The sequence below is a fragment of the Trachemys scripta genome, chromosome 1, assembly GCF_013100865.1.
Source record: "Trachemys scripta elegans isolate TJP31775 chromosome 1, CAS_Tse_1.0, whole genome shotgun sequence".
NCBI classification, from domain to species: domain Eukaryota; kingdom Metazoa; phylum Chordata; order Testudines; family Emydidae; genus Trachemys; species Trachemys scripta.
The window spans coordinates 232,601,289-232,618,717 of NC_048298.1; the positions used below are offsets into that span (position 1 = coordinate 232,601,289).

Genomic DNA, 17,429 nt, shown 5'->3' on the forward strand with positions numbered 1-17,429 from the left:
GCAAAAAGAACAGGAGTACTTGTGGCACCTTAGAGACTAACAAATTTATTAGAGCATAAGCTTTCGTGGACTACAGCCCACTTCTTCGGATGCAAGTGGGCTGTAGTCCACGAAAGCTTATGCTCTAATAAGTTTGTTAGTCTCGAAGGTGCCACAAGTACTCCTGTTCTTCTTTTTATAAATTAAGAGTACAGTCTTTGTGGGTGTCCACTAGATGTCACTAACGGAACCTCTGAAGAGTCTATTTACATCTGAAGTGGTTGATTACAGTGAAGTGAGTGAATACAATTAATCAGGTACTTCAGCTACCAGGTGCCTTGACCACACAGAGTACATGAAGGAGAAAGAGAGGGCAGGAAGAGGAGGCATGGAGCTGGCAGTCCTATCTGTTCAGCATACTGGGATCTGAACCCTGGGATTCTTTTTACTCTTGTGGTCTTTGTTGAATGAGTTCTGTTCATTATTGTCTAGTTTTCTCTGGCACAAGGAAAACTATTGAGCCTAGAGCAAGAAAAAATTTTCTGGGGAAGAGAGGCTATTCCTGAACAGTGCAAGGCTGCTGAAGGTTTTTATCTGGATTTCAGAAGCCTGCAAATACTTGTGTCTTCATCTGTACTCCAGATCATTCTGGTAATTCAAAAACAGAAAGACACATTGATGTTGGGATTTTTAAAGTGATAACATGACAGATAATTTCCTGAGGGAATCTTGAGGGCTAGGGTCAGTGCAGACTGAAAGCAGATAATATTACATACATTCATGCATACAGTACATGCTACACATAGTATAAAAGAAAGTTTCAGCCCCAATCATGGGCTCTCAGATAGTTAGGCGTATTAATTTTTTGAACTGGTTGCTGTTGCTATTGTCTCTGGAGTGTCCTTTTGCTGCTACTTATTTTGAGTTATCCACCTTGAGCAGTAATTCAACTCAGTACAAGCCTGACCATCATGATGCTGAGGGCTCTGCTCAGGATGAGAGACTGCATGTTTTTACAGTGGATTATAACTATGTGCAAATTCCCTATGAAGTTACACTTTGGATACTTCTTGCATCTCTTGCAAAAATAGGTAAGTAGAAAGTGGCAAGGTAAGGTTTTTCTTTTTTGGAAAAAAAAATCTTTTGTAGGTAAGAAGTTAAAGCAAGCAGTACAACGTGTTTATGGCGAAAGTATTTTACAAATGTATGAGAGAGTTTTTAAATGATTGGGACTGCTTTTTGTATGTACTCTGCTGGAAAAACCAGATGGCTTAGTTACCATAAAGCCAGCTGTGTAGGCATCAGAGAAATGTCATAAATGATAACATGTAAGACCTCTGAAACTGTCCTAAAATCGCTTTTCCATTAATAACAATGTCACACTTTAAAGTTTGCTAACCCAGGACCTTTCTAGGCTACAAGCAAGTGCTGTCTGTCAGTGCTGTCAGGGGGAAGCTTGCAGTCTCCCCTCTTCAGCTGTTTTTAACCTTTAAATGTCACAAGATAGCAGTCATAGGTGCAGCATGCAGGATTGAGTATTGCTTATCCTGAACTTCAGGCCTGTTTAATTTTGCTCAAGCTCAGGGGAACTGAAGGAAACATTTCCTTGGAGATATTTTGAAATTGAAATTGCTCGGATGGAATTTTACAGGTTGTCCTGGAGGAGATGGACTAATGGGCAGAATGTAGGCTAGTGGTCAGGGTACAAGATAAATGCAATTTATCACATGAATATAAACACACATTCATACTATATTATTCAAACACACACACACACACACATATATATTCTACAAGTATATACATGTTTATGTACAAATGAGAGTGATAGAGAGAATACTATTTGTAGTTTTGGGGCCATATTTATAACAAATATTAGTCATCATGTATCCTATATGTAATATTTTATTATTATTAATTAGCATTTATATATTAGTTCCTCAAGTCCACAATCATGTTGGGAACCATTGTGCTAGGTGCTGCACAATCATATAGTCCTGCCCCAAAAGCTCACATATAATTTCTGAAAATTCCCATAGAATAGTTGATAGGTGTAAAACCATCATCAAAATCAGCACCAATTTGCATCCTTGTTTGTTCATAGATTCATAGATTCCAAGGCCAAAAGCACTGTAATCATCTATTCTTCCATCCTATATTACACAGCCATAGAACTTCCCCAAGATAATTCCTAGAGCATACCTTTCAGAAAAACCTCCAATCTTGATTTAAAAATTGTCAGTGAAGAAGAATCTATCACCAACCATGGTAACTTATTCCAATGGCTAATTACTGTCACGTAAAAATGTATGCCTTATTTCAATCTAAATTTGTCTAGCTTCAACTTCCAGACATTAGTTCAGATTGTACATTTCTATGCTGGATTGAAGAACACATTATTAAATATTTGTTCCCCACGTTGGTACTTATAGACTAGAATCAAGTCACCCCTTAACCTTCTCTTTGTTAAATTAACTAGATTGAGCTCCTTGAGTCTACCACTATAAGGAATGTTTTCTAATCTTTTAATCATTCTAATGGCTCTTAGCCTCTCCAATTTATCAACATCCTTCTTGAATCGTAGACACCAGAACTGGACACAATATTCCAGCAGCAGTCACACTTGTGCCGAATACAGAGGTAAAATAACGTCTCTGCTCCTACTCAATGACGCAAGTAGAAATCATTTCTTGCCAGTACTGCACTCATGGGAGGGACACAAGGGACGGCACGTGACCTCTCCACGTGACCCTCCATGTGACTCTGCCCCGCCCCCAGCCCATGGCCCCCACGCTCTCCCTGTCCCCTCCAACACCGCCCTTACCTGTCTAAAATGATGCTTTGGGCCCCTGGTGCCACCTGTATTTCCAGGTCTCATTGAGGATCCAGCAGCACCCCAAATTGAAAACTTCTTAAAGGAAAGAAGGATAGGAAGGTCAATCACCCCACTTTCCCTATCAGAGCTTCCCTTATGTCCAAACTAAGGCATGCAATTTTTTCAGGTTCACACTGATTAACAGAGAAAACAATTGGGGCTATTAAACTTTCTTCAAATTCCATAGAAAATTAAGTTCAGCTATATTTTCCAGTACAGTGATGAAATGGGTGTTTGTATATACAAACATGCTTAACTACTCACTTTCCCCAAAAATATGCAGTAGTCAGTCTGTTTATATGAAATATGGGAGTTGGGTGAGGAGTCATTTCAGCATATGTATGACTTATTAAAAGACAAATTTTAAGTAGAACTGTATCCTAAACTGCATTATGATATTGTACCCAAACATTGCAATTCAATGGGAGATTCAACATCCTTTATAGGAACAAAACAGACTCCTGAAACTCTTACCACAAAAGCAGTCCATAGTCATGCAAATAGTCCCATTGTCTTCAATGGGATTGATCAAACGATTAAGGTTAAGATTTAGATTCCAAGTTTGTAAATTGTTCTAGATGATACTGACACTGCCTGAGCTGTCAGATCAGAAGAAGTGTCATTCGAATAAAGGTTGGCAGATGTGTGATAAGTCTTAGCTCCATTGATAAGATGAGGAACATATTTTTAGCAAAGTTCTTGGCAGAATCCTGAGGCTGCTGGTTTAAGGTCATCAGTGTCCAGCATTATAATCTTCACTTATAGTTCTCTCACCCACAAAGCTGGACAATGAGGCATTTGTTTTCTTTGTTTTGCTGCTCCAGTTCCAGTTAGCAAAATGCATGTTAGACTAGTTTGGCTGCAAAGAATTCTAGGTACACTGGGGACTACAACTGATTCCTGTCAGGCTGCAGAACTGGGCTGACATCAAAATCCAAACATCCCCTGGTCAGTGCAGGCAGAGGCATTCCTCTAATGATTTGGACTTGATGTGATGCAGTATGAATGCCATGGATCATTCAGACCAATGCGGAGAAACAGAATAAAAAACACTGTTTAAACACCTTCCGTGTCCCCCTACTCCCCACGCCTCTCCTCTTGAGGACTCCTGACCAATTTAACACACAATACATATGCCTTTGTTTAAGTATGTTAGCATAAGCATTATGCTGTTACAGCCATATAAAGAATGAATGCCCTCCCTAGCCATGTTCTGCTTCTTTAAGGAGCAGAGCACAGCACCACGCCCACCTCTGGAGGCAGGAGCTAGCCCCAAGTCTTTCCGGTACCCCATACCCGCTAAAAATCTCTGGCCAGTACTACATACTGGAGAGTACCGCCCTGCTTGCACTACTGCTCTTACTTAAGATTTCCCTGTTTATCCATCCCAGGATCACATTAGCCATTTTGGCCACAGCGTTGCACTGGGACCTCATGTTCAGCTGATTATTTTGTTATCTCAGCAGTGAGTGATGTCAATGACTGCTAGGTATGGAGACCAATTTCTCTGTTCCACATATGTAGGAATTACTGTACTAGACACATAGCCCATTTAATCCAATCTTCTGTCTCTATCAGTGAACAGAACAAGATATTTCAGAGGAAGGGGCAAGAAACCCCAGACTGTACAATATGGAATTACCTGTTCATAGTTCATTGGCTGCTATCTCACTTCTATGGTTGTAAATTGTTCACATCAAAAATGGAAAATAGTGAAACCATGGTCATAAAAATTGGTATTTTTGTAAAAAAAAAACAAACAATAAAACAAACAAAAAACACCCAAGAGATTTTTAGTGGGTACGGGGTACCGGAAAGACTTGGGACTAGCCCCCCACTCTTGTATGGATTTATGTTAGTGTGACCAAGGGTAGAATTTGGCCTTCTGAGTGCAAAGTATTGCAAGTTGGGGATACCTCTGTCTAGAGTGAGGAAGAGTTGGCAATATGGCAGCATGAAAACCTTTTCAACTCAGCTCATTTTCCCATGTTTTATTCAAGGTTTCCATCTCTACCACCGACTGCCAAGCCTCATGCCGGAATGCTGCCTTCTGATAGTTATTGGGGCACTGGTTGGAGCAATCATTTTTGGCACTGATCACAAATCCCCACCAGTTATGACTACCAACATTTACTTCCTGTATCTCCTCCCACCCATTGTCCTGGAGGAGGGGTACTTTATGCCCACTCGCCCCTTTTTTGAAAATTTTGTGTCCATCCTGTGGTGGTCTGTACTGGGATCCCTCCTGAATGCCTTTGGCATCGGACTCTCTCTGTATGGGATCTGCCAGATCGAAGCCTTTGGTCTCACTGATGTTAACCTGCTGCAGAACTTGCTCTTTGGCAGCCTGATTTCAGCTGTGGATCCCGTGGCGGCACTAGCTGTTTTTGAAGAGGCCTCTGTTAATGAGCAACTTTACATGATGATATTTGGAGAGTCTTTGCTAAATGATGGAATTACTGTGGTGAGTTTGCTTTTGCTGTTCATTTTTTCCTCACATTGCAGAGGCAGAATTTCTGTTGGTTGTAGAGGAGAAACAGAAGGAACTCCACTGGAAATGCATTTATTTTAGGGTGACCAGATGTCCCAATTTTATAGGGACAGTCCTGATATTTGGGGATTTTTCTTATACAGGTGGCTATTATCCCCCACCTCCTGTCCCGATTTTTCACACTTGCTATCTGGTCACTCTAATTTATTAGTTATTGATTGCTGATGATGATAATAATGTGTATATTTCAGAGGTGCCTAGAGGCTCTAATCAGGGATCAGAGCCCCATAGTGCTAGGCACTGTACTCACATAACACATCCGGATGGTAAACACTGGACTAATTCATTAAAAAAATCCACCACTTATAGCACTGCTGGAAGTGAGAGGAGAATCATATCTTGTATTTATTATTCAGTAAACTCTGATCCTGCTCCAGCTGATGCAAATGGCCACACAATAATTGAATCAGTGAGGCAGGGTCAGACCGTAAGCGCCGAGAATTTTCTTGGTATTGTACAAGCAAATAAAAGAATTGGTTCTGCTTCAAAGAATTCTGGCCAAGATTTCCAAAGAAGACTAGTGATTTTGGGTGTCTCGAATTTTGGGTCCCCAAATTGAGATAACTTAAAAAGGGCCTGATTTTCAGAGGGCAGGTGCTCATCTCGTTCTGAGAATCAATCCCTTTAAGGTCTGTCAAGCTGACTCAAAAGTGGTGTTGGAAGAAAAATAAACAAAACCTGAATTTTTATGACAAAAAAAGGAACGTATTTGTAAAATTCTTTCCCTGTTTTTCAACCAGCTCTGCCAAAACATGAGGCATCCAGAATCACTAGTCACTTTTGAAATTCTGGCCTTAGGCCCTGATCTAGCAAAACTCTTCTGTACCTGCTTAACTTTAAGCATGCAAGTTGTCCCACTGAAATCAATAGGACTAATTGTGCTAAAGTTCAATCATGGTCTTATTAAATGCTTTGGGTCTTTTTAGAATCTAAAACACAGGAGTCCAGAACACAGTCAAAAACAATTCAGACACTGCTTGAACATCAAGTGCTCTGGGAAATTTGATGTGTTGGAAGACTCTTGCAGAGTTCATTGTTGAAAGTCTTCAACAATGCCCATGGTATTTTAGGAGTGATTTAAAAAAGGGAGAGGAGGAAACTAATTTGATCTCTTGAGACCTAATTGTTATGAAATGATCACAGGCTCCTGATTCCCCAGTCAGGATGAAAAGATTTTAAAGTTAATGATGCATGTGATAAATCCTTGCTACTTAAATCTGTATGTACATTGCTTATGAGGTAGTGCACTAATGACTGATGTCCTTTTGTTATAACAGTAGCTTTTAAAAAAGACACTACATTTTTATCGGGTTGAATGAAATTTTGAATTCTACATTCAGGAAAAGCTGTTAAGAGTTCTGCTGTGGTTGCATTTTACACAAGAAATGGCTATATTGCCATTTCTTATGTAAATATGTGATATTTAAAGTAGAAATATATATAAAATTTACTACTTTAGTGGAAAAAAATCCCTAAAAAACTGTGGAATTGGAATAATGGTTTGGAAAATATTCCTATTTAAGTGACTGGAGGCTAAATCATGGTCACTTTACCCATTCAAGTTGTGCCATTACCTTCATAAGAACTCTTTGCATGAGAAAGTTCAAGACTTCCATCAGCCAGTTCTTCTACTGCTTGCTATGAGCTACGTATTAGCAACATAATTGTGTCTACAGAGAGTGGGGAGGTAAAGTCAATGAATATAAATGAGCTATATACATAATGTATCATCTAGGTAAAGATTCAATGAATAATATATTTTGATTTCAGAATAATACAAGTGTCTACTCTGACGCAGCCACTGGAACATATTAAAATCACCCTTTCAAGTTATTCCTGTGTTGCACTGTGCCAAAAACAAGTTTGAGAATAATTTTTTCAAAATTATTTAGCCTTAGAGTAGGTTTGAGCATTTGTGACTGGTTCAAAAATTATTGGTCAATTAACTGGTCAAATATCGTCAAATAATACAAAAATGGTCAAACATTTTAAACCACTAATTTATTAGAACAGTAATCAAAAAGAATAAGACTTTATGTGCTCGATGAAGCTTATCCTTAGATAGATACTTAGGCCTAATCACAAAAACAAGTTCCTTACCTGAGTTATTTTAACACAGAGAAGTGCAAAACACAATGAAAAATGTACTAGAAAATGAAAAAATGGCACCATGATGCAACCAAACAGATAAGCCTCCACCTGCACCTGGGAATTCTTGCTGGAATATTTGACAATATTTGACCAGGGTCAAATAATAGGCCGTCAATTAACAGGTCAATCACATTACTTGACTAGTCAATTGACTGGCTTGCCAAGCCCAATGTAGACACCAACAAGAACACCTTACAAAAAGCTGTAGGCTGCCTAACATAACACTTAAACTTATAATCACATAACGATGACCACACCACAACATAAGAGCCATACTCTGGTAATAAATTAACTCAGTCAATCCATTAAAACATTTAATAAAACAGTAGAAAAGCCCCTTTTTACCAATAGTACTCTCCAAATACTCTCAACCTTCCTCAAAACCTCTATCAAACAAAATCCTTAAGATATTTCTTTTAATCAGAGAATATAAACGTAGTATTATATTGATTATATTATAATATTGATGTCTTAAAGGAAAACTGCAATATAATATAAAATATCTTCTACTCATTGTGCCGGGATCCCATGGGTGCAACCTGGACTGTGGGACTGTTGAGCCCTCCAAACCCACCAGCTTGGGTTGTCTCTCACGCTGTGATGCTGATGTCAAGCTACAAGCCTCTGACAGACACTGCATTTACCCAGATATCCACGGCAAGGACACACCCAACTGAGTTACATGAATGATCTCCCAGACATTCATGAACCATCAATAGGGAATCTCCAGCCAATTCCCTCCAGCTCCCTAGCTTTGCACCCCAGAACGGTACTGTCCTGTACTGGTCAGAAGCGTGACCAATGTAAGCTCATTACCTAGTTTGCCCTTCCCTCAGAGTGGAAGGAACATGCAGCAGCCTTGGTAGTCTGAGCTCCATCAGGAATCATAACATTCAAAAACCAGTAGAAGAACACTTCAATCTCTCTGTATAACAACAGACCTAAAAGTGGCAATTCTTCAACACTGGGAAGCATGCTGCTCTGCCTTTTCACAAATAAGACAGCACACAAAGCCAATTTTGTTTTGTGAACACGACAAAGGAAATCATTCATAAAATCTTATGTAAAGTGCCAGTTAAGCTTGCTTTCAGTAGTTTATGTCTTTGCCCTCAGTCAAAAAGAAGCCAGGTATTTTAAAATGCAGCCTCCAGGTGTTTAGCTAGAATACAATGGTTTTGCGCAAAAGCCCAAAGCACCAGGTTTAAAAATTCCTAAAATAAGACCTGCTACCTCTCCATAAAATGCCCCTGCCTTCTCTCTGAGTGAATCAAAGCACCAGAGGCTGATTCAGGCCTTTCTGACACTAAAAAAATTATGGTAATCCATTTATAGAACAGAAACAATGCCATGTGACTTAAGTGACTAGCAAATACTCATAGTGCATAGTTAGTGAGCAATCCATGTGTAAGCGGGGGAATGGTCCTGCTATTGTGGGGAACTTTCCTGGCTTCTGCACTACCCCGGTGAAGTGGGCAGGCGAAAGGATCTGAGTCCTCGCTCCCACTTCCTTTACCCAGAGGCCTCCCGGCCCTTGAGGGCTCCCCTTCCACTTTCCTGTCTGGCAGAGTCCTCGTAACCCCAACAAGGCTGGGCCCAGGATTCCTGGGGGGCTCAACCCCCAACCCTGCTGTGGTCACCTAGGACAGGGGCTAGGGTGTCCCCACTCGGGGGTACCCTCTCTGCACTGGGCACCTCCCTGACCCACTGATTATTCCATACAATTTAAAGCAAATACAAGTTGTTTAATTAACAATTAATCTAAAGAAAAGAATAAGGAAAAATGGGAAAGGTTTAAGGAAAACACATCACCCCGCTCTGTGGCAGGGAACATCACAAACAGTGTCTCTGGACATCAGGGCACTTCACAATCTGTTCCTTGTAGGTCCCAGGCCTCCTTCTCAGGCCCTGGCTGTGCTGCAGGGATGCTGCGGGTTGGCCACTTGCAATGGTGGTGGCCACACACCTCCGGGCTTTGAGTGGTGGGACCCTTCTTCCCAGTGTCAGCCCCTCGTCAGGTTACGGTCCCCCTCCCGGTCTGGCCTGCAAGGGCCCTTAGCTGGGGGTGTCTTTCTGTGCTGGGCCCTTTACCCGAGGTCCCCCCTTGGCTGACCCCACTTGCTCACCACACCTGGCTCTGTGGCTGCAGCTCTGCTCCCAGCACAGGATCTGCTCTCCCGGGGCTGCATCTCTGGCTCCGTGGCTGTGCCTCTGGCCCCTCTGGATCTGGCACGGTTCTGCTCTCCAGCTTAGCTTGGGCCCCTGCTTTCTCCTTAGCTCGGCCCCACTCAGTCTGACCCAGGCAATTCCAGCTCACAGGGAGGACAGGACCCCCCCGGCCTCCTGTCATGCTGATTAGCCTGCCCGCCCTGTCAATCAGGCTGACCTGGGGCATTGGCCTCTTGCCATTATTCCTGGGGACTGTCAGTCTCAGGGTCCTGATTTCCCATCGACCCCTCCCCTTTTAGTGCTGGGAGCTAGCCAACCAAAACACCCCCACTGAATGTTAGTAAGGGGCAACAGTCCCCTTACATATGGCTGAATTACTTTTGCATAAAGCATTTAGCAATGAATGCACACAATGAACACACTCATGGAAATTGTGCTATTGTGTGACAACGGACAATTCAGGAACAGGAAAAAGGGCCAAATGCTAGAAGTTATTCCCTGAAAACAGTCTGCCCAGCTCTAAACTCAATAGTGCTCAATCAGCACCTGGGTACCAACTGCCCACTTTCCAAAATCTATGCTGGAGACAGAGTGTCATCATCAAGGAACGGGGAGTAGTTAGAGAACCAGGGCTGGCTCCACGCACCAGGCAACCAAGCACATGCTTGGGGCAGCACCTGGTAAGGGGCGGCCAATCTTGGTGTGGCGGGGGGCAGTGCAGCACGGCGTGGCATTCCGCCGGGGGGGGCGGCGGGGGCGGGGTGCTTGGCGGGTGGGGCGGCGCGGGGCGCTCAGGGGGGCTCCGGCGGCACTCAGCGGGGGGACTCAGCAGGGCGGCGCTTTTTTTCGCTGCTTGGGCGCTGGGTAGAAAGGCCCTTCCCTGAACATCTCCGGCCTCTTTGTAACAGCCCTCAGCGTATTTGAGGGCTGTTCTCACGTCCCCCCTCAGTCATCTTTGCTCAAGACTAAACATGCCCCTTGTTTTAACCTTTCTGCACAGGTCTCATTTACTAAATCTNGGGGGCCCGGCGGGGCAGCGCTTTTTTTTGCTGCTTGGGGCAGCAAAAAAGTTAGAGCCGGCCCTGTAGAGAACTACTGCGGTGACTCAAGTACTGTATAGTAACTATGCATATGTACTCGTATCCAGTCTTCAATGATCTGCTACTGAGAAGCACAGTTCCACACTTTGCAGTTTGGAAAAGTGGATCACCCTTATTTGTAGGAAGCTGCCATCTAGAACATTTTATTGTGTGTTTCCTGTCACCTAGTAACAATGAGTATCCCTGAGAATCTACTGTCTGACAGCCAAAGGTTAAATGTTCCCAGGAAGCAATTAGAGCTAGATAATATCTGAGGAATAATTATCATCTTTAATGAGTTGGAGCCTTTGACCAGCAAATATCTCCTTTAATCTCATTAAATAGCCTTTTGAAATTAGTTAGGCAAAGAAAAAAACTAAAGAACACGAGATATGTGAAGACTTTTTGGCTTGTTTTAAACAGGACAGTGTTAGGGACTAATGCTATCAGTAGCAAAAATTGTGGCAAATTTGTGACTTTAGACTTTTCCAAACTGACTTTTAAAACCTGGAAATGAATCTGGTATGACTGATATTTATTGATAACAGGTACAATAGGATTTATCATCAGCTAGTAGTCAAAAACTCTTACATATTTTTAATCAATACCCTCATGCTGCCCTGCTGAACACTTCAGTTGCCATTTGGTAAGTGAATGAAAATGGAAAATCCCAAAGGAGATTTTATCATGCATTTTTCAGAATAGAAATTATTCATAACAAAAGCATGATAATTAAGCATCTGACCTATATTTAATCAAAATCAACCCTACAGACTCAGTGTGTAATGTGCTGAGAATAATCTACAACCTAACCTCACAACGTTTTTTTCAGTATTTCAAGCTCCTTAACCAAAATAAATAATTTAATTAGCTATTTATACCCTTAAAAAGGTCAAATCACTAATAGGTTTGTAGTGCCTACCTTGAGAATGACTGCTATGTCATTAACGTACGATATATAGGGAACTGGATGGTTCATGGCTTCAATCCAGTTCCAAGAGGATGATTGTTCTTGACACAACTGGAATTCCTGCGACAATTTCAAAAGAGAGGTTGAAGAATGAATGGGCCTGGAGACTGAATAACCCTTTCACCAGTAGCAGTGTTGGGAAGCTTGTACTGCAGCTGCTGTTGCTTTAGTTATCTGTAATATAAAAATGATGTAACAGTAGTGGAATAGATTTCAATTTCCAGCGAGCTCCAAGAGGCCAGTATAAGTGAATAAAAAAAAGTATTTTCAAACTTTTGAAAAGTGCCTTGACAGTGTCCTTTTGACATTTTTACAAATCCACTGTACAGATTTATCAATAGCCTTCACACAACAGACTGTAATTACTATATTATTAAGGTAAGGTAATAAAAATTGGTTCTATAAGAGTTCTAGTATATTTAATAACAACAATTGCATATTGAACCATGAGTTGAGTGTTTATCTATCACCAGTATGAAGCTGGAGTTGCTTAGCTTCTGTTCTATTCGATTCAATTTGATTCTTAAGTTCTTACATTTTCACCCATCACGGTGCTTCTGAGCACTTTCTTTGCTACATAGTTTATGGTGTCTGAGGCATCATGTACTTTCTGAAAACATCATACATTCCATCTATCACACACATGGGGTGTCCCAGCCTAACTGTCTTACTGTTTTAACATGATGAATATGACACATTGACTGGCATTTTGTATCATTTCTTCACTAGTTTTAGGATCCCAGACAGGTAGATAATTCTTAAGGATATGTTCAGATTTAAACTACAATTTTGCTAAGCAATATGAGTATAATACAGTGTGGCACATACCACTAAAATATTGAGAAAATCTAGTTTTGAAAGATTTCTAATTTGCTGTCCATTATTTTTACATACAGGTGTTATATAACATATTCATCGCCTTCACCCAGATGCACCGATACGAAGAGATTGAACCTATTGATGTTCTTGCTGGATTTGCTCGTTTCTTTGTAGTAGGACTAGGCGGAGTGCTGTTTGGTATCGTGTTTGGATTTGTTTCGGCATTCATGACTCGATTTACACAGAACATTTCTGCCATCGAACCACTGCTTGTCTTCATGTTCAGCTATTTGTCATATTTGTCTGCTGAAACCCTCTACATCTCAGGCATTCTGGCGTGAGTATCAAATAAGAATTTTCAAATGCCTCCCAGGGTGGAATTCCATTCTTGACAAGGTGTTTTGCTTGGGATTAGTATAATGATTTCTGCTGCCCCCGTCCCATTTTTTTCAGTTGTGATTCTTTATGGGCCTAAATGTGCAACCTGGTCTGCTGATATATCTGTTTAAACACAGCATGATCTGATACCAGACCAACTTATGCGCTAATATTTATTTCTATGTGGCATCCCACTAATGTTATGAGAGGGATGTAGTTATATACAACATTGTTAATATCAAAAGAACAAAGAATAATAGACCAGATCTTACTCTCAGTTTCAGCAATGTATATCAATTGAACTCCATTGATTTAAGTGGAATTACACCTAAATTAATTTTATGTAACTTGGAACTAAATCTGGCCCAAATATAAAATTCAGAAGCATTAAACAAACACATGCACATTAAAAAACCAAGACAGGGTGATAAATGTGGAAGTGTTAAATCGTGCTGGTATGTCATTCATGGGAATGTTGATCAGTAGAAAAGACTTGGACATGTCAAGTGAATGCCAGATTACAGGATCCCAAAGAGTGAAGGGTCACAAAGGGTCTAGAAAGAGAAGTAGACCACTGCAGATTTTGGGATGTTTGCAAAGATGACTTAGTATCCTTGGAATCTCTTTGAATGACTGGGAAAGGAGTGCAGAATGCCGCTCTGGTTGACAGAGTCGGCTTGTTGATGGAGCAAGGCATTGCAAGGAGAACTGGATCAATCTTTGTGATGACTGGCGTCAGAGGAGGAAGGAATCTGCTGCTCGGATTCAGAGCATTGCTAATACGTGGGTGTGCCTTACCTGTGGATGAGACTGTGACTTGCTCACTGGACTCAGCAGCCCTCAGAGAACTCATCGGTGCATACACCATGCTCTGTAAAGAGCAACGGTGCCATCGATTAAAGGCCAGACACTTCACTACAGTAACCTTGAAATAGTTCTATGGCTGGTCCCAAATGTGTTACGAATGTACAGGTGTGAGATGAAGAGGGAAGGTCAGAAAGGACTATAATTTACAGTAAACACAAAGGAAGAGAGAGAGCGAGGACATTGATGGGAGGATGACAAGGAGGACAGGGATAGGAAAGAAGAGTGAAAGGATGGAGGGAGGAATGGAGAGGCGCATGGAGGGCAGAGACAGTGAGGGGCAGCAAAGGGAATGTGAGGTGAGGATGTGGGAGGGAGTTGGAGCAAACAGACAATCAATGGAGAGGAAAGAATACCAAAATAAAAACTGAAGAAGTGGAAGTCTGGTGACATCCTCATCCTCAGTTCTATAGATAATTCTGCTGGCTGGTGATGAGTCCAATCTCTGACTCCTGGGCTGGCAACACCAGGTTTTTTTTTTTTCCTGCCCTGAGCTCACATGAATGAGCTGGGGATGGGACTTCACTGACCCTGGTGCCCCAGAATGAGTGAAGGCTACCTCCAGGGGGGATTCTCACTTAATGGGGACAAATGTTTGAACGTGGGCACCTACAATACATTGCACATGCATAAAGAAGTGTACTGTCATTATGAGTGCAAAAATTTTACATTAGCTCTCACTGCACGTCTCAGAGCCTGATTTGTTCACAAACCCCAGTTTACAGTCTCTGTACAAAGATGCTGTTGTATGCAAACATACCTTGCAGGATCATCTGAGGTACCTGTGTTTGAAAATTTAACCCAATTGTTTAATTAGATACATATATAAAGCACCTATCCTCATACTCTAAGTGCATTTATAATGTAATATTTAGATGCTTCTTAATCCAATCTAATTATTAGTGTATATATGATTCTAATCCTGTTCTCCACTGTTTTATATCTTGTGTAGCTATTTACACCCATTGCAAAGTGACCCAGATCCTGGTTCATGTTTTGCCCACTAATATATGGTATATAGGTAATTGGCAAAGCTCTCATTGACTTCAAGATCAGGTCCTATCAGAGCTGAATACTAATTTATTAATCAGTTATAGATTTGATCAGTCTTCCTGAACCTTACAAACCACCCCTGTGAATATTCATTATTTTAAAATATATAAAACTTTATTTCACATGCTTCTTATTGTCATTAGTTTATTGAAATTATTAGTAATAAAATAATATTAATATAATCCGGGTTTACTCTTCTTACTAGCCTATTAAATATATTATTGCTTATTTTAGTGATGGGAACTTACTGTTGCACCATTGAATTATTGATGAATTCATTCATTTTCCACTTGGGTTATGAAAATTTATTATGCATAGATCTTGAAAAGTCAACAGTATCAAACATTAATGCCTATTGATTTTGTCTTTGAATGTCCTGGGACCTGCTGAATGTTTCTGTTCCTCCAGAGCACCCTGTAGCTTTGTCTAGGTGGAATGAATGGGAGACCTGAGGAGCGCTCAGAATATTCTGAGCACACAAGATTAGAAAACTATTGCCATGCAGAAGGCTGATAGGACTAAAATGTTATAGATGGAAACCAGCTAGGTGACATACTGGGCTATCTATCAGTTTAGCATTCAACCTGCCTATTTACGTATAGTTTCCTTTAAGCTTTAGGAACACGACAGAAATGAGAAAGCCTTGGGAGAATGCCTGACTGCTGATTTAACAGAGAACACAAAATCTGCCATATTCCTACTCATGCTAGGAAGTGCAGGAGAACCTCGGAGTTATGAACACCTCAGGAATCGAGGTTGTTTGTAACTGAAATGTTTGTAACTCTGAACAAAACATTATGGTTGTTCTTTCAAAAGTTTACAACTGAACATTGACTTAATACAGCTTTGAAACTTTATGACGCAGAAGAAAAATGCTGCTTTCCCTTAATTTTTTTAGTAGTTTTCCTCTAACACCGTACTGTACAGTATTTGCTTTTTGGGGGGGAAGAGGGTGTTCTTTTTTTTGTCTCTGTTTCTGCCTGATTATGTACTTCCAGTTCCAAGTGACATGTGTGGTTGACTGGTCAGTTCATAACTCTGGTGTTCGTAACTCTGAGGTTCTACTGTACCTTACTCCATAAGAAGTCTCATTAACTTCAGTCTGAGAGTAAGGTGCTATTTAGTATGAGTAATAGTATCAGCGCCTGGCCCACATTGTTTACTGATATGTTTGGGCCAGATAGTGGCCTGGTTCATGCAGCCAAGCAGAGAAGTAAGGAGCTGTAAGGTGTCCCTTCACTGCCCCATGCAAGCTGGATCGCCATGAAGGGAAAGAGCAGCCTTTGCAGGGCTGTTGCTGCATTTCCTCCTGCAATGCTTGTGGACAGCAGTGGGCACGGAGGGGTGGAGAATCATTGGAGCTAGGTCTCCACTCCCTAATATGCTGGCTAGCTGGTGTGTGTGGGGGACACTCTGTGCCAGGTGTAGGGCTGATGCAGGGTTCCTCCTTTGCCACACCAGAGTGAGGGATTACTGGGAGGCAGAGTGTGGCACTGACTCGTCTGCTTCCAGGGCAGCACGACAATGCATTGTTCCTTGCTTGGTGTTCGTGGCAAAGCCACGAGTTTGCCCCTTTATTCGTATTTGTTGTGCATTCAAAACAAAAATGACTTTGAACCAGACTCACTTTGAGTAAGGTTGACAAACTCTGGCTCCTTTTCTTCTCCTCTATATGGGATACACACATAGGGCCAGATGCAATATCCATACCATTACACAGTCCCTTACTCCTCAAGTAGTCCCATTGAAATCAATGGCTCAATTTAAGGAGGAAGGTATTGCATGAGGACAGTCTCAGAATCTGGCCCATGTGTGGGCTCAAATAAGGAGATGAGCAGACAGTCTGGATTCAACTAGTCTTCAAGCAGGAGTGATTAGAGGAGCCTTTCTCTTTTAAGATAATAAACACAGATGATCATTGCCAATACCTAATGCTTTGCATGGTGTTTCGGAATGAACAGGATGACGGCATGTGCAGTGACTATGAAAAAATATGTGGAGGAGAATGTTTCCCAGAATTCCTACACAACCATAAAGTACTTCATGAAGATGCTGAGCAGTGTCAGCGAGACCCTGATTTTCGTGTTCATGGGAGTGTCCACAGTTGGAAGGAACCACGAGTGGAACTGGGCCTTTGTTTCCTTCACTCTGCTCTTCTGCTTGATTTGGCGTGTGCTAAGTAAGAGGCAAATACTGCATTTTAACACAGCCAGCCTGGGTAGATGTGGTGCTTTGCGTCTTTGAAAGTAATCAGTGCAAAAGTAGGCTAGGAAATGTAGTGCTGATTTGTATAACCTGTTTAATAATGAGTTTAATAGGTGTGTCTTACTGACCAGGTAATTTCACAAATATTAGTACTGAACTGGAAGGTGCGGGGGAGGAACAACAACCAAAAGGTCAATACCTGAAGCTGGATTTTGTGATTCGGCGTGAAGGAAACTTTTAAGTAAAATTAAACCATTTCCATCATTATGTTGATATTTAGGCTGGCCATATGTTATTACTGTGTTTATTCAGGTAAGTGGGTTTCATAATGGTTACATT

At 41.3% G+C, this 17,429-nt stretch overlaps 1 protein-coding gene across 1 annotated transcript in view; it reads left to right on the top strand.

Annotated features, from left to right (window-relative positions):
• Positions 1–811: 811 nt before the first annotated feature.
• Positions 812–17,429, top strand: part of SLC9A4 (solute carrier family 9 member A4) — a 39,722-nt gene continuing 23,104 nt past the window's right edge. The window contains exons 1-4 of the mRNA XM_034759277.1: positions 812–1,070; positions 4,855–5,318; positions 12,668–12,927; positions 16,847–17,064. Coding sequence (XP_034615168.1) covers positions 812–1,070; positions 4,855–5,318; positions 12,668–12,927; positions 16,847–17,064 — 1,201 coding nt within the window. The remainder of the gene's footprint in view (positions 1,071–4,854; positions 5,319–12,667; positions 12,928–16,846; positions 17,065–17,429) is intronic.